Source organism: Scomber japonicus, chromosome 1 (assembly GCF_027409825.1).
Source record: "Scomber japonicus isolate fScoJap1 chromosome 1, fScoJap1.pri, whole genome shotgun sequence".
In the NCBI taxonomy this organism is placed as follows: domain Eukaryota; kingdom Metazoa; phylum Chordata; class Actinopteri; order Scombriformes; family Scombridae; genus Scomber; species Scomber japonicus.
Window position 1 is genome coordinate 18176091 of NC_070578.1, and position 24327 is coordinate 18200417.

At 37.4% G+C, this 24327-nt stretch overlaps 3 protein-coding genes across 3 annotated transcripts; all 3 read right to left on the reverse strand.

Moving 5' to 3' along the window:
• Positions 1-1023: 1023 nt before the first annotated feature.
• Positions 1024-7019, reverse strand: kifbp (kinesin family binding protein). Its single transcript, XM_053316829.1, has 13 exons — positions 6564-7019; positions 6139-6237; positions 5489-5562; positions 5229-5287; positions 5018-5142; positions 4722-4815; positions 4168-4280; positions 3702-3851; positions 3301-3375; positions 2977-3139; positions 2663-2837; positions 2389-2574; positions 1024-2189 (listed from the first exon to the last, which is right to left on the reverse strand). Exons 1-13 carry the CDS (start codon positions 7017-7019, stop codon positions 2051-2053), a joined length of 1908 nt encoding a protein of 635 aa, XP_053172804.1. The 3' UTR covers positions 1024-2050.
• A 1479-nt stretch (positions 7020-8498) lies between these two features.
• On the reverse strand, positions 8499-12106 carry mpc1 (mitochondrial pyruvate carrier 1). The gene is made up of 4 exons (XM_053316831.1): positions 11927-12106; positions 10302-10398; positions 9618-9750; positions 8499-9404 (listed from the first exon to the last, which is right to left on the reverse strand). The coding sequence occupies exons 1-4, from the start codon at positions 11999-12001 to the stop codon at positions 9377-9379; spliced, it is 333 nt and encodes a 110-aa protein (XP_053172806.1). The 5' UTR covers positions 12002-12106; the 3' UTR covers positions 8499-9376.
• Positions 12107-15819: 3713 nt separating this feature from the next.
• On the reverse strand, positions 15820-22696 carry LOC128357557 (globoside alpha-1,3-N-acetylgalactosaminyltransferase 1-like). Its single transcript, XM_053317956.1, has 10 exons — positions 22490-22696; positions 20392-20489; positions 19676-19708; positions 18847-18981; positions 18545-18653; positions 17167-17280; positions 16826-16942; positions 16473-16606; positions 16232-16309; positions 15820-15967 (listed from the first exon to the last, which is right to left on the reverse strand). The coding sequence occupies exons 1-10, from the start codon at positions 22694-22696 to the stop codon at positions 15820-15822; spliced, it is 1173 nt and encodes a 390-aa protein (XP_053173931.1).
• Positions 22697-24327: the final 1631 nt, after the last annotated feature.

The window sequence follows — 24327 nt, forward strand, 5'->3', positions numbered from 1 at the left end:
AATCATAACTGAAAAGAATTCGTCATCTGACCTTTTAGCAACCTCATTTGCAGTTTTCCTTAGTATTGTTATAAAGATGGAACAAAAGTAATGAAAAATTCCTGTGTGTATTACATTTGAGAGAATTCTTGCCATAGCTGTCTTGGCCACAGTTAGTTTGTTTGAGCTGTGTGAGCAGGTATGTATACATGTTTTGACAGGCATCAGAAAGGTCAGTGTGGGAGCACAAATTAAAGAAGTAATGGCATGTTTTAATGCTTTGAAATAGTTTCTATTGTATGAACAGAACAGGCCACAAATAATGTTTTTCTTACTAAAATTAATGTCACAAACATTATTTAGACATGCATGTTAGGAGTTTGTTCTCTTTAACTGTGGTCACACAGTGAGACTGTCCAAAATGCCAGTTCAAAATCTCACATATGGTCTGGTAGGTTAAGATGTAATGTGTCCACAGAGACCAAAGTGTATGTTTCACTTCATCATTTTCATACTCATCCATCATCTTCATTCATTATATTTCTCCACTTACTTGTTAAGGTTTTTTCTTTCATGTAACTCATCTGTATATCCACATGAAAATTACTGCTGGTAGATTTTTTTTTTTAAATCTTATGATACTTGGACTGGGATGTTTCTGATGGTGATCAATCCTGTGACCATGGTGTCACCAGACTTGTCCACAAATCAACCCAGTAGAGGAGGGACAGCTGTTTATCCTACAGCAATAAACGCTTCACAACAGGCCCTACTGCCCTCAGATAGGAATCAGAATAGTGTAGGTTAAAGTTGCACAGCCTCATGGTTAGTTGATTATTGGTTATTATCTGCTGCAAATACGTCTTCTTCGAAAATTATGTAACTCAGAAATTGTATATCAGGGAAGTCACATGGACAGCTATTGCATTTCTTTTTACTATGAGTCATTAAATCAGTTCATCACTTCTGTTATTTGGAGACTCATCACGAAAAAGACTGAAGACTTTTTACCTGTAAAAAGGTACTGGTACTGTGTGGTAGTGTGTATCATTTTATTAGTTTATTCATTATTTATACATACAGTATCTACACAAAACAGGATGACATTCCAGAGACAGTAAAAAACATACAAGTTCAAGTAGCTGAATCATGCAGATTATGTTGTTCCTATCTTCAGTATCAATGAGGCCTGCAACGGTAATTATTTCCAGTATGTTTGACGACTGGCTGAGATGTTCCAGACAGGTTTTTAACAGAATGCAAAAGTTTTACACTCTACCATCTGAACATCAGCCTGTCTGGCTATTTACACCATGGTGACACCAACCGTGATCACAGTAGACCTTTACATTTGCTTTAACCATCAGACACATAAAGCAGTTGAAAAAAGGAGGCATGGGATATAAATTCAAGACAGTGTGCTGATGTGCTAAACAGAAAATAAGGCCACATTTAATGAAAACCAATATGATTTAACAATAAAATATACAAAAGATGAATTAGACCAGGGTCACAGAGGAAAAACAAAACAATATACAATAGAAATCTGTTATGTACAAATCTGCCATAACAGTGCATAAAGGAAATACACACTCACAGTCGGTGGCTATTTTTTTCTGTGGCTGACTGTGGCTGTTTTGAGAATGCTGCTGCAGCTGAAAAGAGTTCAAGAGTTTATGACTTTAAAAGTAACTTTGCATCAATGTTCACTGAAAACATTATGTTTTATGTTCAATATCCTGTAGAGGCCGTGTTTCCATCCTCTCAATTAAAAACCTCAACCTATTTTCTTTTGTGTGCTGTTTGAAGTAAAGTAAATTGACCACACATTTTAATACACACATGAAAGCACATAAAACCTGCAATATGTTCATAAGTGTTGTGAAAACAGCATGCCAACTGCACAAACAAGAGGCTATGACGAATTCAAGTTAGCAAGACAAAGTCAGTAAATCTGCCATCTGGTTTCTTTAATTGTTGATACAGAAGTGTCCATTGATCATTAGGTGGGTAATTTAGATGAGATTGGCTGATCTGGTTGAATGACCAATAAATCAGTCAGTGGTGTCCTTCAGTTGTTTGCTGCCATCCTCGCTTTGAGACGGTTGATTTTGAGAGGGAGCAGGCCAACCATCTCCCTACTCAACTCAAGCTCCGTTTCCACAGTTGATCCCGCCTCAGGGTGGCTTTCACAATACTGCACTACGTATCTACACAACAAGTAAAGGATGAAAGATTATTAATTAAACATGTCAGCTGGCAGCTTGTAGACAGTAAAGCATACCCCTGTCTTATTTATTAATAACTCTCGACATTGTTTTCCTTGGACTTGTTGTCAATCTATAGTCTTTCATTTTGCCACTCATAAGGTATTTGCATGTATCATCATAAATAAACTAATTTACTTACTTGTAGTTTTCCAGAGCCTTGTTGATATTGTCCAGCTGTGCAGAGGGTGTAGAGCACATCAGCTTGCTGTACAGTCTGGCTACTCTGAAACGGGCCACCAGAGCCGGTCTGAGCACCTCCTCCTCCAGGTGCTCTGGTACCTTCCCCTCCGGAGAACGCAGAGAGTCTATGAACATCTGGAAGTACCTGGAGAAGAGAGAGTTACACTTCACTGAGTCATTGTAAATGTACAGAGACAACACATTGTGCGCTCCACACATAAATGAACACTCACTTGGCAGAGGCAGAGCAGAGGTGGTTGAATTTCTTAATAGTGTGGCTATCGAGAGACTCTGAATCCTCTTGTCTGTTGGCCAGCGTCAGTTTCTGGTCCATCATTTCATTGTAAGTCTCAGCTAACTCAAACATTAGCTGTCTGCGGATCATTAAGTAGTACTGGGCATTCAAGTCTATAGATAAACAAGGACAGATCGGGTTAGACAGCTTATTTTTTCTACTGTATGATACCTGGTAAATAAATTCAAGGAGACAAAACCGTCTTAAAATGAAGAAAATATTTGCAACTGAAGAGCAAAGTGAGCACAGTACCAATGCAGATTGGCTCCAGCATGTCAACCCGTCGTTTGTGCATTTTGCAGCGTCGCTCCAGATCCTCTTCAAAGAAAGCCAGAGCCCTGAACAGAGAACTGTGATCCTGCAAGATCTCTACGTGGTCCGTCACATAGCCGTCCATCTGAAAGTACTCCTTAGCCTGAGTGGATGAAAGGATGGAGAGACATAGAAACACAGAAAGATGAGGTACACACGTGACAAGTGGACAAAAACAGTTTTCTATTAAAGTTCAATGATTAGATCTATTCAGGTGCATCAGAAGATGTATTAATTAACTGTGTGTGTTTTTATTTTGCATACCTGTGTGACATAATTCTGTCCCACCAGAAACACAGCTCTGGCCTCTGCAAAGTCCAGTGGAAACAAACAGCTGACCTGTGAATCAGAAAGCAGACAGTGTGATCTTATCTGCTACTATGGGCTGAATATTTATTTGCAGAATGGCGCCCCCTGATGATACAGTGATCTCTATTCTTTATGTACTGTTAGATTTGTCCTCAGTTGAATCTTGATATCCAGACTAATACAATCACATCAAAATGACTAAAATATGACAAAATTAGATATTGTTAAGGTGTATTATCAATAATGAGATAATGGTAACTTTTGATAATAAGAAGCAATATAAACCTGATCTGTAATACTAATAATAATGACATTGCTAGTAGCAGTAACAGTAATACAGAGCACAGTACACAGACCTTCTCTTCCAGGCTCGCGATTAAGTCAAAAGTGTCCTCAGAGCCGAACAGCAGAGCACTCTTCCTGCCCTTCTCTTCTTCCTCCTCCTCAAGTCTTCTCGCTCTCTTCAACTCTTCTTGACGATCACTATCCAGCTCTCCAATGTTATCCTGATCACAAACGCATACATTTAAATTGAAACACATGCAAATATGGTTATATAAGAGAAGACACATGCACACACAAAGAACAATTATATAAATCCAAACCGCAGATACATACTGGAATGTGGAAAAGTAAACAAAAGGTCAGATAGATGCACACACACATACGCTGCACAAACATGCACATCATGAATTAGCCGTAACAAAAAGAGTCAATTTTTGAAACTCTTGGGTTTGAATTTAGCATTATCATTGGTAGAAGTGTAGACTTGAGTTTTGTGACTTTTGAGTTCAGCGCTTGTTCCAAAAGACAGAAAATTACCTCTAGCAGTTTCTTAGTATCTTGAAGGAGGTTGAGACAGTATTTGATCCAACATCTCGCAATCTCTGCTCTCTTCTGTCTCAGCTGTTCTCTACGCTCACACTCTGTTTCACCTGGGTCACACAGAAGGACAAAAAGATGATAGGATATACCAGGAAAGATGAAAGGAATGATAGATTTATGTGGATGAAGGCAAGAGGGAGAGCAAGGAGTCTGACAAAAGAGGAGACACACAGTCATCACACGCTCTTCTGTTTGACAAGGTTGTATGTGATTTGGGCAACAAAATACAGCAACCAGTATTTTCACTTTTATATGTATTTAATTACAATTTGAAATACGATAAACTAAGCTCTTAAGTAGTACTACGAGTAGTACAAATCTTCACACCCATGTTAAACCCTTACATTACAGACTCATTCTCTTTGGAAACTCAATCTGCTACCTCTCCTGTACTAGTAAAAAGGTTTTACAATATTTTAAAACATGGGGAAGAAAAAACACACTTTTGGGATTTTACATATAGTTTGACAGAGATTTAGATAAACACTCACTCTCCTGTGCTGCAGCCTCAGAAGGAACTTCTCCTGCCAAACCTGATATGACGGTGGCTGCTGAAAGACAGTGTCTACCCTCCATGTATCTCCCCTAAAAATCACAAACACACTTCACTGAAAACAAATCACTGGGACCAGTGCAAATATGTAAGGACTGGGGATGTAATTTTGTGACGAGCAAGGCAAAGCAGATGGTGATATTACATATAAATAGTTCAACAATCAAAGATTATTCGGAAGATGAGGTTTAAAATCAACTGTTTTCAACCAATTGAAATCACCCTAAGTCCTACCTTAGTGATGTAATACTGTGATAGCGTAGCGGCGTTCAGAGCCCACTCCATCGGACTGTACTGATTTAACTTTAACTGTCTCTGCAGGGTGCTGTGACAGTAGGCGGCAGCAACCTCATTTCGACCTGGGAGACAAAACACATGAGTTATTATTACCTTCAACAAATAAAAAAGTAACATTATCACAACACTCGAACAAGATCAGACTCACCAAGGTTTTTATAGACTTGAGCAAGGTAGTACATGGTATGGGTGTAGGCCAACTCAAACCTGGTTGATACAGAACAAGGAAGGACAGAGAGAAGAGTGGGAGAAAAAAAGCAAAGGAAAAGTAAGGTACAGAAAGAGAAAAGTGAGACTGCATTGTTGACTAATATCACTACAGCCTTTTTACAATTGTATTAATATACACAGGTAGTCTGTAAATGAGCATGTGTGTACATATGGGGAAATTCAGAGCTTGTAAGTTACCTTTTGATCCTTTCCTGGTGTGTTTTTTCTTCAGTAGAAAAGTACTCTGTCATATCAGTGGGAGGAGTCCCATCCTGGAAAAAAAACACAATCACCATGGCTGCAGATAAGGAGGATGTAGTCACTTCAATTTTCAAAAGCAGTCATGGTCCTGCAATCTTTTTCTCCAGCCGTCTGTCAGCTTGTATTTTGAATGTTTGTCAACACAATTGCTGCTTCCTTATTGCCATCTGTTGCACTGAATTTACTTTTTAACACTTTAACATGTAAATTATGTCTTATCAAAAATTTTGAAAGTGCAGAAAACTGCTCCTGAGAAGACCAGTTTCTGTATTACAGTTATATGACTCTACATCTGCTCGTGATGACAAAAAATAGCAATGATTGTTAAGTGTGAAAAATTTCAATGTACCACTCACCACCAAGGGCTCTTTTCAGTACTTAACATGTGGGGAATAATGAATGAGTGTATTGTTTAACAAAGCTTTAGTGCCAGCCAGGAGTTAAACAAGGCTGTGAGCCAATGAACTAGCAAGACAATCAGACACTGTCAAAGGCAAAGTGATAGCATGTGTCCACATCTCTCATGTTGCTTTTCATCAATCGGACAGCATACCAGCAGCTTCTCATAAACAGTCACACAAACTTACCTCCTTCATATACCGTTGGTAGATGGCTTCAGCTGTTTCCAGGAATCCCTGGGCAGTCTCTGTCTCATCCCGGCCTGCCCAAAGGATGCCCAACTGGTTCTGATAACACAAACAGACAATACACAAACAAGTGATCAGCATCATCATCTGACCTCCTACTACAGGATGATGGATTTAAGGAAAGCAAAGACCATTTACTCATCAAATATGCTAACTTGCCTTTACTGTGATTGTTGTATTATTATTAGTCATCTATAGCGGTGATACAATACAATGGTTCCAAGAATAGCATTTATCATGTGGGATCATTTTTTAGGGTCGGAGCATCTCAATTATAATCTACATCTTTAGAAATGCTGGTTGTGCTTTAAGCTAGATAGTCTAAAAACAGCTAAAGGACAATGATCTGTTATCTGTCATGTTACCCTGACGTGGATGAACAACGACACATTCACGGACGACACATTGTATCTCTCCAGCAGTTTCATGCAGTTCATCAAATGCTCTTGGCCGGCTGACAGCTCCTCTGTATCGACGTGGTTGACACCCAGATAGTACTCCACCGCCCCGAGTTTAGCGGCCCGCAGCCCGGCCGGCGAGTCGCCGCAGGAGCCCTGACCGAACAGGTCCTCCCTCTGCCCGTCCACAGGCTCCTCCGGCGGCCGCTGCTCAGCGCTCTCCTCAGCGCTCTCCTCCTCGCCATCACTGGCCTCAAAACTCTTCAGTGAGCAGTATATCTCTCTGAGGAGCTCCCTAGCCTTGTACTTGGAGCGGAAAGGGTCGTTTTCAGGGTCTTTTCGTGATTCTACATCTGTGAGGTTTTGGGCGTTGGTAAATTTGTCGCAGATAGCTTTCCACTCATCACTGTTGATGGACGCCATGTTGTTTGATCTTTCCCTCTTCTTCTTCTTCTCTCGGTTTACTGGCAGATAGAAAACAGCTTGACGGTGCACACCGCCACCTACTGGATTTAAACTAAAATCTCCACTAAATAAATAAATAACCCCTTCCTACCCATTTCCACACTCTGCTGTAAAATATCTATTTGTCAGGTGCACTCCTTCTCCCGATCTCCCATAACACACAGAAATATCCTTACTGCATCATGTCAATATTCTCAGATGTTCTTTCTACTCCATCAGTATAAGATAAAATAGGCCTATGCCCCCCCCCAAACAATAATTTCTAAGCAATAATCCAGGGTTAACCTCATTTACATCAGAGGAAACTCTCTCTGTGAACTGATTGCCACCACATTTTTGTAAGGGGCCAAAACATTGGGGAATAAGTGATTTAATTGTATTTTTTGGATCAGTTAAGTATTTTTTCTCATCTGTAAAGTAACTTATTATAGATGCCAGTTCAATAAAGTGGATTAGAAGTGAAAGTGGTAAAAAAAAAAAAAAAAAAAAAAGGACACATACAAGTAAAGTACCTCAAAATTGTACATATGTACAGTACTTGAGTAAATGTAATGTTTTCACCATGATTTTTACATAATTTACGGTTTCAGTTTGGAAAGTCATTAAGTCCAATATCCATTTATCACAAAAATAATTCAAACTTCTATTTATTTCATTATAGTTAAGTTCTTTCATTTTATGCCACTTCATACCTTAAGGCCACAACAATCTACATTTTTGACAGCTACAGATTTATTTACTTTGCAGATTTAGATTGTTTTTAAAGTATGATCAGTTTATAAGATATGACACATTTGTTATTGATTAAACCAATCCAACTAAAACAAGAAAACGCTTCTCCAAGTTACTGCATCTGTAATAATATGTAACATTCTCAAAGGATTTATTCAGTCTAATAAACATTTTTAGTTTTAACACTATGTGCGCTGATAATACTTACACACATGTAAGAATCAGAATGCAGAATTCTTATTTAATGGAGTACCTCTACTTTATTATATTACCGCTTTTACAGCAAAGGATCTGAAGCTGCGTCACTGGTTTTGACAATGTTGATGTTAGGTGTGCAGGTGTTGGTGAAATAAACAAATGTTATCACCAATAGTTTACGCTTAAAAGCTCAAAAACTGGAGTTTATACATATAACATGAGATATACTGTATAACATGAAATAACCTTCAACGTCATCATTTCTACTTTCTGACTTTGTGGAAAATGTGTGCTTAATGTTTATGGTTGAATTAACAAGAGAATTAGGTTGCAGAGTGTTGAGTGTAAATAAAGAGCAGTGGTAACCTGACTCTCAACGATGTCCATGGAGCAGGATGTGAGAGAAACAACAAACATATGTAAACTGCAGGTGCAAACAATAACCTCAAGCTAAACAACAAAACAACAAAAAACCTTAACAAAAACAAAATCACTCACTGAATTGAGTTCAAGTTGGTTATAGCCCGTTTATTCAAACAAAACCAAAGAATCAGATCATTAATCAGGGAAAAATGAATGTGCGTTACATTATGAGAATAAATTAATTTGAATGACACATGACAATAACACACAATACATGTTTTGGTCATCACAGACTCACCCAGTCATGCAGGATTATAACTCAGCTTGTAACCTAATTATACAGCTTTACAGTGTGGGCAGCCTGATCACATAAAAGTTAATTTGTATAATTTAAACATTTGTTTACATAATTATTCTTTGCTACTCAATTCCAAATTAGATTCTCAATCACATTCCATATTCATTTTCCAGTGTAATGTCTCCAGGGCACAACAAACAGACAACCAATCCTCTCTGTGTTCACTCTGTTTAGCCAGTGATACTCAGTTCTCTCTGAAATATCGTTCATATTTAAATTACTAAGAAGGTGAGAGTAATGAAAATATTAATGATGCTGAACTAAAATTAGATGTATAATGAATGAATCATGATTGCTCCAGCCTAGTTTGAACATGTGAAACAGACACTGGATCTAATGTGCAAGGCATCTAACAGTTAGGCTGGTTAGCTGAGTGTACATCACCCAAATTGTATTTGTGTGTCTTGTTGGATGTTGCACAAAGTCTAAAAATAAATCCAGCAGTTGACCTTAATTCTTGGAGGAAAGCATCTGCTTTTTTCCATGTGTTGTAAAAAGTGATTAAAACTCTGAGGAGGTAAGTCTTGATAACTTCAGGTTATAAAATGGTGCAAGTACCACAGTTTCAATGATAAGAGAAGATGTTTAGATGTTTAGATGTTGAGGTTTAGGTGACTGTCTCCTAGCAGCATGGTGAACGTCCTGCTTCTGCTTCACTTTGCCACTAAGATGATGACGCCTTCTTCTCCATGCTGAAATGATATAGAAACAGTCAGTGTGTGTCACTTCATAACATGACCTCAATCTAAAAGATTACAACATAGATCTCCTTATAATGTTATTCTCTGTATATCTCTACTTCTATAGTAATAGTGCTAAAATGAGTTCTAAGATGAAAATAACTGAAAACAAACTCTAATAATCTGGACATATGAAATAAAAACAGACTATAGAATATGTCTTACTTGTATTTGATGAGGCGACTTCCCTGAATTAGCTGTGCCGTCTCATTGGTGCAATGGCAAGCAAACAGAAGCCAGTTGCGTGGTTGCACCTTGTATGCGAACCGCATGAAGAGCAATGAGTAACAGCACAGAGCTGAGGAGAGGAAGCAAATGAATAGCCAAAAGTTTATTGCAGCACTGTCTTCTTGTAAAACATTTATTGGTGGACACTTTCTACTACTAATGAAGCCTGAACAATAAACAGGTCTCATTGGCCACAAAGAAAAGATTCCATTTGGATATTACGTATTATTATATACATTAGAGATTTAAAAAAACATTTTAGGGTAGTAAGGAAATTTCTGAGCAAATCACAATTTCAAATCAGAAATTAATTCCCATTTCCACAGCTGCAGGTCTAATACGGCACAGGCGTTTTTAAGAAAACTCTTCTTTCAGGTGTTCTGTTCCTTCAAGGCTCATTTATGGCTAAAGTTAAAGTTCTCTTATTCAGAATGTGACCTAGAAGGTGTCCAGTCACAGGAAATATTTAAAGAATTGCAGCCGTAGTCTCCTTTACAGTAGATCTTATTTCTATTTAACCATGAGACTGGAAGTGTAAATTATAACTCTTACACTAGTGACATAAACTAGAAAAGGATGGTTACATCTGGGTTTATCAGTACAGGTGTCTGTGTGTCTTACCGAAGGTCATCCTGCCACTAATAATCTCAGGACTCTTCTTCATGTCTGCGATGGCAGCAATAGGAAGACCCCAGTTTGCTACAGGACCCCAGAAATGCTGGAAACACAGACAAAAAAGTGACAAAATAAAGTTTGGACATTTATGTTATGCTGATTGTAGAGTATAACAGACCTGTATAATATTAAACCTGCTAAAATCTGAAACCAATTATAACAAGTACTGATGTAAAAAATACATAGGTTCAAAACATGACGGGAAAGATTTAAAAAAAAAAACATACACCTACACACATATGTGTCAAAGTAATAACTACAACTACAGTATCTCACAAAAGTGAGTACACCCCTCACTTTTTTGCAAATATTTTATTATATCTTTTCATGGGACAACACTATAGAAATGAAACTTTGATATGCATGTACAGCTTGTATAGCTTATGGATTTACTGTTAAATTGTATCAAAGTTTCATTTCTATAGTGTTGCCCCATGAAAAGATATAATGAAATATTTGCAAAAATGTGAGGGGTGTACTCACTTCTGTGAGATACTGTATACAGCACACATTTTTTAAAAAGTCTAAAAGGCCTAGAAGCAGATGTACTGACAGATAGATGGGATAAGGACTTACCGTGCTGTTGAATTTTGTTTGTTTTTTAATTTCGAGGGTCACATACAAGAGAAAAGAATGTAAATACAGATTAGTCATACTGATACAAGCAAGGTCACATACAGTGGCTATCACATCAAATAGGTCACAAGTCTGTTTTTGACAGAAGTGGTACATTTTGAAGCCAGGATCCACAGAGGGTAACACAGCTTTGCCTGCACATCACTAAACTAGGTTATAATAAGCACAATAACATTTTAGCCAATAATAACAGATTGAGATTTCTAAAAGAGAGATGGTAATAAAGCCATCAAAATGAGTGCCTCAAACAGATCTAACAAATGAGTGTAATTCTGTACTGTATTTCTCAGAGGTAACAAAAAATAGATAAGCAAAAGATAAGCATTTTGCCCATGGCAAAGTAAACAGAGATGATCTCTTGCATCACTATGTCACTAGCCTTTACTCTACATTTCAGAAAAGAAATATGTTGCAAATGTGCACACACAACCAGGATAACATGCACAGATTAACTAATGTCTTGACATGACAAGTAGTTCTCACTTGCTCTTAGCCCTGAATCCAGATTTAACATTGTACATAACACACAATAAATTCTATCCTGTTACAGCAAGCTAAATCTATGTTCCCTTGATACCCTATTAGAGTTTCTCACAAGCTACAACCCACTTGACTATAACTGTAACCCAAATGACATTTGTCATCGGTAGGTTTAGTTAGAAAAAGAAAAACAAGAGTCTACTGTAACTTCTCATACACACAGAGAAGCCCATTGTCCTTGACAGTTAAAAATTTAAAAACGATGCCAATGCAACACACAATGACACACAAATGATATCAAATGGTCATGATATCTGATTAAAACATAGATTAAACACACGAAGATAGTACACCCAGTCAGTTGTTTAACATTAGCTAACGTTAGCTGTAACCTATACTCGACATCCAACCAGCTGCTACATTAGCATGCTGCTAATAGAACATGTTTCTGATACACACCTCATCAAATAATCCCTGAAATCTTTGCTTCGCAGGTAATCTGCAGCTTTCCTTGCGAGGGGCCCTGCCATGGTTAAACGGTAGGTTACTGGGGTGTCTGTTTTTGGCGGAGAGGAGCACCACTTTAGTGTTGAAGGGCGACAGACTGGGAGCTTAACTCAGAGGACGAACGAAAACCACAACATTCAAGCTTTACGACACTGTCGCAAATACGGGGCGTGACCTCAGACAGTCGTGTGTTAAAAAGGTGATAAGAAGAATGTAGAGCAGTGGTTCCCCAATGGGATACATTAATATTATAATCAGTAACGGTGTTACGTAATTTAATTACAAAATACATGTAACTGTATTCCGTTACAGTTACTGAGAAAAAATGTAATTAAATTACAGTTACTGTAAAAATGTTGATGATTACAAAGGGGGTTACATCTGAAGTGAGACCTTGATTTTGCTCAGGAGAGATTTTCCCTCCTTTTTTAATATATTTAACATGATACGGAATACATATTTTGCTGTTTTTAATTCTTTGAAAACAATATATTTTTTATATTTTGTAAATAAAAATGGACCTTATTTGAAACACACATTGGCTAAAATTGTCACACTACCAATTAAACTCATGCCAGACTATTGACGTTTTCATAAAATATAATATTCCAAAATCTATATGAACTAATGAATACATTTTCAAACTTTCAAATGAGACATAAATCTTGCTTTATAAGAAATGATCTCCCTTATACATCATGTCAGTATCATGAAAAACACCTGACCTTAGATTTTGGTGGACTTTCCTACTAATCAAATGTAATCACTTACATTACTTTGATTAAGTAATTGAAATAGTTACATTACTTATGACATTTTAAATAGGATGACTTCAGTTTTTAAAAACTCCTTATTTATCTAATACAGCCCCTCAGTTCAGTATAAGGTAGCCGGATATATTCAGCTTTGTTCGGCTTTTGTTTTAATTCTGGTTGATTTAGAGATGTCACAGATGACATGAATTGAACAGAAATTTACCTCTCTACATCCTTTATCTGGATACAATGCCAATCTGCTCTGATTAGCCTAATTTATTTACCAGCCTAAATTGTCCATATCCCAATTGTAATACTATTTATTTTTGCAATAGGGCATTATTGGCCTTGTGAATTTCCCTGCTTATGTATTTCAGATGTGAAAGCAGCTGCTTTTGAAACGCTTCCACTCTTTCAGGTCTTTGGTGCAGGAGTTTCTAAGCAATGCTGGAAGGAAACATTAATTCAGCCTTCATTTTGGCCAAACAAACCCATGCTGTCATACAGTTCACATCAACAATAAATGCAAATAACTTTGGTCTTGTGAATAGAACATCTGGTAGGGCATTGAAGCTGAATTTGCCTTGCCTAATGTCAATGCCAATGTCAATGTCAGCAAAAAACAATAAAAACAAAACAATAATACAGAGAAATATAACAGATAAAATACCCAGAATAACAGATAAAAGACCCAATAAAGCGGGCATACTCCGCCAAAGGCCAAGGTGAACAGGTGCGTTTTAAGCAGTGTTTTAAAGTGGAGAGGCTCTTTGCAGTCCGCACAGTAAGCACTAATGTGTTCCACAGAGTGGGAGCCGCAGCTGTGAAGGCTCGATCTCCTCTAGTTTTTAGGAAGGATCAAGGAACGTCCAAGACCACCTGATTAGCTGACCTAAGGGCTCTGGAGGGCTGATGCAATTTAATAAGTTTGGACAGGTATCTACAGTAAAAGAATCTTAAGATCAATCCTGTACCTAACCGGAAGCCAGTGAAGTGAAGAGAGCACCAGAGTTATGTGCTCGCTTTTCTTTGTCCCAATTTGGAGATGAGCTGCTGCATTCTGAACAAGCTGCAGGAGGTGAAACTCTGACTGGTCAATGCCGATATACAGGGAGTTGCAATAATCTAAGCAAGATGTAATAAAAGCTATAACTTGGATTTCAAGATCTTTCTGGCTTAGATAGGATTTAACTTTGGCTAGAAGCCTCAGCTGAAAAAAGCTAGACTTAAAAGCACCATCAATAATCACACCAAGATTTCTGGCGTGGGATGTAAGGTGCTAGTGGGCCAAGGGAGATGGCAAGGACCTGAACCAGGTCAGGGTGACCGAACAGGACAACCTCTGTTTTGTTTTCATTTAATTTTAAGAAGTTTAAATCCATCCATGTTTTAATGTCACTCATGCAGTTAAGCATGGCCTGAAGAGAATATTTGCTAGGGACCTTTAATGGCAGATACACCTGCACATCATCAGCAAAGCAGTGAAAAGGAATACAATGCTTCCTAAAAATTGAACCTAGGGGTAGCATATAAACGGAAAAAGAATAGAGGGCCCAGTACTGACCCCTGGGGGACCCCGCAGGTCAGAGGGGCCACTGTGGAGGAAAACTGGCCCATGTGCACAGAGAAGACCCTTCATAAGACCCTTTTCTGTATGATCCATATCTGCTTGTTTTTCAAAATGTTACTGCTGCATCGCTTCCTTATCTCCCAAACTATGGTCTGGGACAAAGGTCAAACCCAACATGCACATGTCAATCACGCGTTAAAAACATTTTCTGCCATTACAATTAATTTGCATTAATGCTAACAGCCCTAACTATTTGATAAGATTAAGGCTGTAAAGCACAGCTGCGAAGAAAAGGTGCCCAGAGTGAACAAAGAGAGGTGCTGGAGTACATGAATATGAGTGATGAGAAATACACAGAGTAGCAGCACTATCTGCCATTGAAGTCATTCTCACTCAGTGACTCACAGCCTTTCTTATCTTTAAAGTAAATCATTAAAGAAGCATTTTATTGTAGGCTACCATCTGATTGGACAGTTAGGTCTAGAGACAGGCAGACAGGAGTTTCACTATTGGTATTGTGTTTTAAGACTTAACAGTGTGTTTTTGATGGAGGTGAACTTTCTAGTTTCTCAGATACACCTAAATGTCTTTCCTACCAGTCCTGTTAATGAGTCAGTTCACAAACAACAACATATTTTTCTCCTAACTATTTATATCTCTACTCTAGTCATAGTCATATCTCTCCATTCAGGTGTCTTTGTTTCATTTGTTCAGGTTTGGATATTGTCTGTGAAATTGTTTCTGCCATCTCAGCACTATGTCTCCTTAGCAAACTTTGTTAGGTAGTTTGATTTGCTTCCCAAAATATGACAAACAAACCGAAAAGTATTGGCATTAACCTACATTATTTATCAAACTAAAACAAAGAAAACAGTGAGCAGTGCACTAATCATAGCCTCTGGTCATTTTAATAGTGTTCAGTCGAAAATACCATTTTAACATTTGAGTGTGTATGAGAAACTGTTAAAGAAAAAAACAGAGAAATACATTAAACCACAGATGAGCTTGGTTTAGCCACAGATCTTTTCAAAACCTTATGATGCCTTGATTTAGAACCAGTCCATTTAAATATGTGGAAGTGAAATTTACCCAGAATGATCAGCAACTGAGTTATATTGGAAACATTTCCACCCCATAAAAGACATCTGATGCAATCTGACATTGCATATCAGATACATCAACCCATCAACCTGCACATTATTACCCATTTTCCATTTAAATAATGTACGTAACTACAATAAATGAGAGTAAATACAATGATGTATGTGTTTGAATTCAAAGTAAAAATTTTAACAATATAAAGCTGTGCCTGCCTACTGATTTTGAACTTTGGACCTTTTAAGAAGAACATTAAATGTCTTTGTTGAGTTACTGACTAGTGTAATAACGGCTACCTGGATGTATACAGTGACATCACACTTCTGCTTTTGAGGAGTCAGTCTGTTTTAATCTGTTTTCAGACATTTCCAGCTAATGGAATACAACACACAATATCCTGAGTATTATTGATTTGACATCACTGTCCACCATTGGGTCGCACTTCTGCATAATTCTTGACCAGCTGGGAGATTCTGACGACTTTGATGTCTGACGGTATCTGATCATAGTCTGACCACAGGTACTCTGGAGACAGCACCTTGGTTGGTTTGTTGTACAGCAGGTACCTGCATGACAGAGAGACAGGCCGACATGTTGAGGTGTATACTGTAGAAGAGATGTAAATGTTAAATCTTAACAGCTAATCAATTAAGGCATTTTAAAGAAACAATACTGGCAGCGAAAGACTGTAAATACACAGAAAGTGATGATTGGGTTCTCTTCAAACCTTATATTAATGATAGTACAAACAAAAACATACTGTATAACAACAGAGACACAAACTGGTGTGGAAAACTTTGAACACTTGTGAATGAATTGTGATACTTTACTTGTTGAGGTGACTCTCTTCCTGCCACACAGCTTCAATCTTATTCTTGGCATCCTCCTCTGACTGCACGTAACAATATCTGACCAAATAAAACAAGTGGAAATGAGACAACATAATAATGTAACAAGTAACAAAACTTGGTAAAATTGTATTGTTTTTATTTTTTCCAATGTTTATTATGCCTTTCCACTTAATTAGAAAACTAGTGAATGTAACTTAAAAGATAATTAGGTTTTGGTTACTTGACTAGCTTGTACATTTCCTCCAGATAACCACCCCAGACAGCGGCAGTGTAATAGTAGTCTCCTTCACCGGCAGGAATGTAAGCCTTGGATGCGGGCCGACGCTCATATGGAAACTTATCTCTATGTGTAGCCTGAGGAAAATAAACATTCGAAAAAGTATGGAATTAAAACGAATATTGACTTAGAAACAATCACAGAATAGTTGAAAAAACAGAATAACACATATTATAGGTGAACAGATGAAAACATACAATGTAACAACCCCCCCACCCCACCCCACCCCATCACATTACATTATTTGTAAGATATGACATACATTAATTTTAGATGAATAGAAAAAAGAGTAAAACCTTGTAGTAGCCACGGTGAAGCACAGCAGACAGCTGGCTGAGCGACTCAGCCCCAAAGCGATTGTGGAAGACACTATCAATGTCCATCATAAAAAGATAATCTGCCTCATTACGGATCTGAAAGATGAGATGTCAGAATAAATGTATTATGGGGAGACTAAAATGTTTAAAAGATGTGTGATTAAACAACACGGACCATAAACAATTACCACATCATGTTTATTTCTAAGACTGGCTGACTGTTCATTAGTCTTTTTTAGTAATTTGACTAAACAGTAAAAATCCAGCAGCAAAGTCTTTAAAGCATCAGCTGTCATTTTGTGTATGGTATGTTTTGTTACCTGTTTGTCAATGGTGATGGTAGTCCATTTCATCCTACCAAGTACTACATCCTGCCAACGTTTGGCACTAGGGACAGTGATGACTGAGATCTTGCGGCCCTCACCCAGTTCGATCTGACCAGCCAGATAAAACATTTAAAAAATGAATTACAAATAGTGTATTCTAGTAACAGTCAATTACAGTACATAAGTCATCTGGAAAATACGTTTCAATAATTTCTTGCCATATTCAGTTAAAACAGGATTTAATGTACATAATAATATGGAGGATGACTGTTCATAATGTGCAAGTTTGGAAACACACTGTTCATCTGAATCTTTAAGACTCGTCAGTCGTCACATGAAATTTTTTGAGATAATGAATGGTCAATTTTTATTTATTACCCCATCTGTCCACTAGATGGTGTAAACATCTAGAATCTGTAGTCTGCTTAAACAATTCACTCTTTTACTTTCAATATCATATAATACTTTTAAATACAATTTACATTTTTTTTGTATGGCTTCTGGTTTGTAGAGGTGATATTTTGCCATACAAATGCAAAATGCAAAAACACTGTGTGAATTGGAGAACACCAAAGTCAGAGAAGAATAATCTAAAACACTGGACCTAGGAAAAAATGAAACTTAGAACATGTCTCTATTACATAGAAGATATCTTTACCACTTACTTAATATATTAAAAAATATAAATAGTATAAATATAGACATACTCCTAAATACTACTGTTTTCTGTTTGATGACAGTTATTTAGATCCTGAGACCCCAACAATCACTGTTTCAATTAATTTCAGTTCAATGCCTATATAGTCATTGCAGCAGTACAACAAATCTGTGATCTCTGTGGCTAATAGCGCATAAAAACAGACAATAAACATAAACCAGCAAACAATGAGACACATAAAATACACAAAAGGGTAAAAAAAATACAATCCAAAACAATATAAAAATGGCAGTAATAAATACAGTAAATAAATATAGGTACAGATGCAGTCATAAATAGAGCAGCAGTTCAAACTTCATTGCATAACTGGCCCAGCCGAGGTGCATACACAGTGTGCACTATTGCAATGGAGTCTGGAAACTAGGCTAGACTAAGAAAAGTTAGTAGCATAAGAACCAAATAATCAGATGTCATAATGTGTGTTTCCCCACAACCCAGCTCACAGGGGCTGTTGTTGCACCATTTCGTTATAGAGTTATAAAACTTTAAAAAAGACAGGAACTCAAATAAACAATCCCTGTTCTGTACTCGCTGTAGTATGAACAGTGTAGAAACATTGTTTTGTAGCATTTACAGTTAATGGTTATATATTCAGTTGTGTAGCAATCCCACACACAAAACAACTTTAATTTGTAACAATGAAGAGTAACTCACTTTGGGAACATTGTCTTCGTTGTCTGTGAATATGTAGTAAGTGACCCTGAAGCCAACAAGAAAGTAATTTTCACCTGACTCCAGGAAACCCTTAAGGAAACGGGTGTATCTGTACAGATGGAGGGAAAGATTTTCAGTAAGTGAAACACAACACAGTAAAACACAAATAATACAATATAGATTATGACATGCAGTATTTATGTAAAGTAGCACTACATTTTTTAGGTTTGCAAGATTTCAACTCGAAGCAGAGGGTCAGGACAACCTCACCCTCCTATGGTCAGAATATGTTGTGTACGTACTTGCCAACTGCAAACACCACCACAGCAACTCTTGGGTCCATTTTCTTATAGATTGCATCAATGACCACTGGATCAAAGGTTTCCTCCCAGACCAGAGGAGCATTCCAGTTTGTCACTGAGTTCACATCAGTACGTCTGAGGAAAACAAACAGATTATGGATTCATCCACAGATCTTACAGCATTTAAGTTTTATTATTGCAATTTTCAGCAGTTTTTTTCCCTCAACTATAATCAGTATACCGTGCCTCAATATATTGTGCATAACAGCTGCTTTCACACTTCAGTTGATGAGCAGATTAAACAAACATATAATGTGTTAATTATTACGTTTTAGAGGTGATGGTAAATACAATTTGTTAACTTTGGATGGAGCCAGGCCATGGTACATTACATAAAAGTAAAGTTGTCTCAGCTGACATGGTTAACTCACTACTTGATGTCACTTTGCACCCTTTTACATCTAATAATAGACCCTTGTAAATAGAGCAGCAGCACTCTTAAATGATCATATCATCTGTTGGGTGTTAAGTAGCCTTTCTTGGATATCGATTCACGCAGCAATAACATACTGTATGTTAATTGTAATGTCCCTCCAGTCCAATGTCTGTTTTTACCAAAAGGGAAATTTCACAGATGCATTATTTCTCAGACACAAAATCACTAATTAAATTTAATAATTACGCAATGCAGAAAACTTTGAAGAAAACGCTCCATTGAATTGCTACAATGTTGCCAAAGTGAGATGCCTAAGATCCATTATTTAAATAAATGGTTTCTAAAAACATTTTACACAGCAAAATAATATGTAATCTCATTTGAATATCTTACCCTTTCTGTGTGCTTGGCTGAGCATATTTCAGTCTGAAAAAGAACAGCACAAATATTTTACAGAGCATCTTGAAAAGTAATATGTCTTTTAACATTATACTATCCATTTATCTGTTCATTCCTGATCAGGGATTAGTTGGTCTGACACCTATCCCAGCATGCATTTAGACCAGGTACAAGCATAATAGAGGGACATTTTTGTTGTGAAGCAAGTCCTCATATGGACTGTGCTTTTGTGCATACCAGAAAGCGTTTTGTTTTGTGATGCTTATGAATGGATGAAAACATAGCTAGTGTAAATGTAAAGGTGTATGTCAACCTGCTGTTACTCTCTTTCAGTCAAAACAAAACTGAATTCTCACCCAGTTTGCATTTTCAGGTCTCCAATCCTCCACTGTTTTGGCACAGGTGTCTCCGCACATGGTGAGCAAAAACTTAAAACAGAAACACACAAAATATATTAATCCTATGACAGGATGGTATTAATAAAATTGATGACAAAATAATGGAAAAAACAGTAAGGTTTCAAAAAAACTGCTACACTGAAACGGAGTGGTTTGGAAGGATTAATGAGTACCTTAAACAGTGTGCATTTTCATTTAAAACGTTTTTCATTACTCCAGTCTCTATCCACTGTGACTGGAAGGTGTTTATCTTCTTTAAATATATTCATTTACTCTCTTGGGTTGCTGGTTCAGTGGGTTTAGCTCCTTCACCGAAAGGTTAGTTTGATGCTCTGTTTAATCTCACAGAAACCTGATTTGGATCTTACCTGAAGGATGAGACGGGACTTCTTGTGTAGACATAGAGAGCTCTGTGAAGACACACAGGTATGCGTTATCCAGAGAACAGTAAGTCAGTGGAAGTTACCAGCTTGTCATATCGTTTTGTACAGGCCGATAATTTAAAACAAAATAGCTTTGATGTTACAATATATGTTTTTGAATTCATTTATAAACCACTTCTAGGGGAATAATATATCTAGTCTCTTTTACAGTTACGGTAAACTCATTGTTTTACCAGATCTGAAAAACAGAGTTTGGTGTAAAAAAAAAAAAAAAAAGTGGAAAATGCCTTTAAATGTTTGGCTTCAATCACAAGGAACTTTATCCGGGACTTTTTTTTTTCTAACGGCCGCTATATGGCTTCCTCATTACTGTCCTGTGTACAAAGGGTGGCCATAGAACAGAGAGTGAACTGCTCTCATTGGACCACACTTTATATACTGTGTACTGTATAAAATTTAAGGTAATAGTATACTGCAAATGTATGTGTAATGACATGAACCATATTTGATACATTTGGTAAAAGGCACTTTTGTACAAATATACATGCAAGACAAATGTGACAAAAATGTAGTAAAAGGTTATCAGACATTAAAAATACATTAGTATTTTTTGTGAATAATTAAAAATATAAAAAGAAGGTTTTATACTTTGTCTTTAATCTGCAGTCATTTGGGGAAACAAATTGAAAGTGTTTTGTTTGTTTGTTTTTTCAGTTGAAAAATAAGTTTCAATTGACTTGATCTGATTAATTTTACAAACTCATTTTAATTTTCAACTTCTTAATTTTCCGTTTTTTTAGTACATAGAAGGTGAAGCATATCATACATATAATATTTCATTAATACAATAATCTTTATCATATTTTCTCCCAAGGCAATGTCTAAATGGAAATGGATTCATTTCATTTGAATCTTTAAGGCAACAATATATTTTACCACACTCACACTTCTTCTGATATTTGCAATGAGACGTTAAATTCAGAATAGTAAAACTGGGAGGAAGACAAGCAAGGATCTTCACCCACTTGTACAATTCTTGGTAAAGAACTATGGTTACGTCAAAGAACCACCTCCTTCAATCCTCCTCCTATTTCGGCTCTTAATGAGTCACCAAACTACCAAATGTATGCAGCATCTTCCCAATACCTCAGGAAAAAGTTAGGTCACTGGTGCAACTTGTTCTCTTCTCAGACACATTTACAGTCCATCACATTTTATGTGACTGTGACCTGTTAGACATGTTGAGCTTGTATAAACCCAGCGGGTCCAGAAGCAAACACTGTTTCCTTACAATCAAACGTCCAAAGAACATTGTAAATGGGCGACAAACTGTTAACTCACAAAACTTCCTGGTTAATCATCAACAGCTTTACAAGTCCTTTTATTTTATGGTCCCTTTATGACCTTGACACCATATATATTCGCGCAGTTGCGGATTTTGGTAGGGGCGACATGGTATGATTGGTATGCTCATGGTGTTAGCATGGTGTTCTCAAAAGCTCTTCAGTGGAACCACCTGAAAGAGGTCCAAGAAGTTTTGGGTCACCAGGGCTTGATTTTTAACTGAAGCAAAAACAAATATAATATAAACCATCATCTGAAGAACAACATGCAAGCACAAAAACATTCCTACTATACTGTATTATACTGCTACTCAACAACTGCACAATTGTCCACTGTATATAGGAATTAATCCTATGTTTGTACTGTATCATACATACAGGATAGGCTAAATATATTTTTTATTGAATTATTTTTTTTCTTTATTCAATTTGCACATGGAACGAAATTTGTACTCAGGTCCAGCAGTGTACAGTACAATGAGTAAGTCTAAAAAAATAAGCTATAATAAATAAATCACAGACTCAGGCTAAAAAAATAAAAATAAAACAACAATAATGTATAATAAATAACCAGTGCAGTAGATTAAAAAACGGAACGCTTAAAAATGTTGTATTAGGTATGTAAGGCAAGGCAGGAGGAGGATGAAAGTGCATTCAGTGATGTATGGAGTTCATCAGTCTGACAGCCTCAGGGTAGAAGCTGCGCCTGAGCCTAGTAGTTCTGGCCTTCATGCTCTGCAGCCTCTTACCCGAGGGGAGAGGTGCAAACAGTCCATGGGCCAGGTGGGTTGGGTCCCCCATGATGCAGGCCGCACAGCTCCTGCACCTCCTGATGTAGATGTCCTCAATGGATGGAAGACTGCTGCAGGTGATCTTCTGGGCAATTTTCATCACCCTCTGCAGCGCCTTCCTATCGGCAGCAGAGCAGTTTCCATACCAAGTGGTGATGGAGAAGGAAGAACTTATAGAAAGCTGCCAGCACTGAGGTGATGAGGCCAGCCTGCCTCATTCTCCTGAGAAAATAAACGCATTGGTCCACCAGTCCATCAGATCTTCCACCTCCTGCCGATATGACAACTCGTCGTCTAGACATATTATCTTCTAGTGTTGATTTACTGTGTATTTTCTTTTCCTGTGCAATGCTTGCTGCTCTTAGTCAAGATTTTCCTAATTTGGGATCATTAAAGTAAATCTATTTAGCTGTGTATCAATCTGTAAGAGTTAGCTCTTTAGGTTGATTTTACAAAACTACAGTGACCAGAGTTGAAGCTAAATATAACATAGCATTTTGACCTGCGTATCAAAAGTCTCACTATGCTAGCAAACTTCTAGCTATAGGTCTTCATGGCTGTAAACAGTGTGAAAGCAGTGAACGGACTGTCATTACCCGATGTGGGTCCCTACCTGATGTGAGTCGCACATGCGCAAAACTCAATTCAGCACTTGCCTGCGTGGTGCAGTGATGTATAAATCAAAACAGAATGAATTCAGACTACATTGAAAATACTGTAGGTTCAATTGTCTAGTATTGTACTTATGTAATTGTGAGTTGACTTGGGAATATTCACTGAAAGGTTTAGCAATGGAATTTGGAATATACATATACTTAAAGATAACAATGCATATTTGGTATATATTAATCTGAAAAATTGTCATTATCTTGAGTTTTTGGAAAAGGGGAGCAGAAGGATCTAGTTGTTTTGAAAATGTGCTAGTTCTAACAAATCTTTTCTGAACTAGACAAATACTATGGAGGTTAGAGGCATATGTACTGGCCCAAACAATGTTGCAGTATATCAGGTGTGGATAAATCAAGCTATAATATAAAGTAAGTACACATTTCTGATTAACCAGGTCACAAATTTTCCTGATGACACCAAGTGTGTCTGGTAACTCTACCACATACCAGGTTGATGTGCTCTTTCCAGCTTAATCTCTCATCAATCAGTACTCCTAAATTTTGTGTAAGTAACCTTTCTGTTCCATTGATTATAATTTTTGTTTCATCTTTGTAGTATTTCTTGTTTTTATTAACGGAGATAAGGGAATTAAGATTTTTATTTGTCAAGATCACATTGGTGTCATCAGCAAATAGTATGGGAAGTAAGGTGGAAGATACAGCAGGAAGGTCATTAATATATATAAGGAACAGCAACGGTCCCAGAATAGAACCTTGAGGGACTCCACACATTATTTTAGTCCTACCTGATACTTAAACAGCATTTATATAGAAATTATTCTGTCCCTGCATAGTCTGTGTATAGGCAGGACCAGCTCTGCTAGTTCATTATTACCACCACCCGTGGTACAAACAGGCCCCTTCAGTGATTTCCTGAGTTTCTTTGAGAACTTATCATATCGTGTTGCCTTACTAACATCATCTGTGTCTCTGTGCCCTACCAGTGTCTGCCCCCTCATCTTTGTGCGGTCACACTTGCCCTCCTCACCGCAGCCCGAACTCCCCCTCTCCCTTGTGCACCACGCCATTCGACCTGGAACCTCAGTCCCTCAAGGAACCCCTT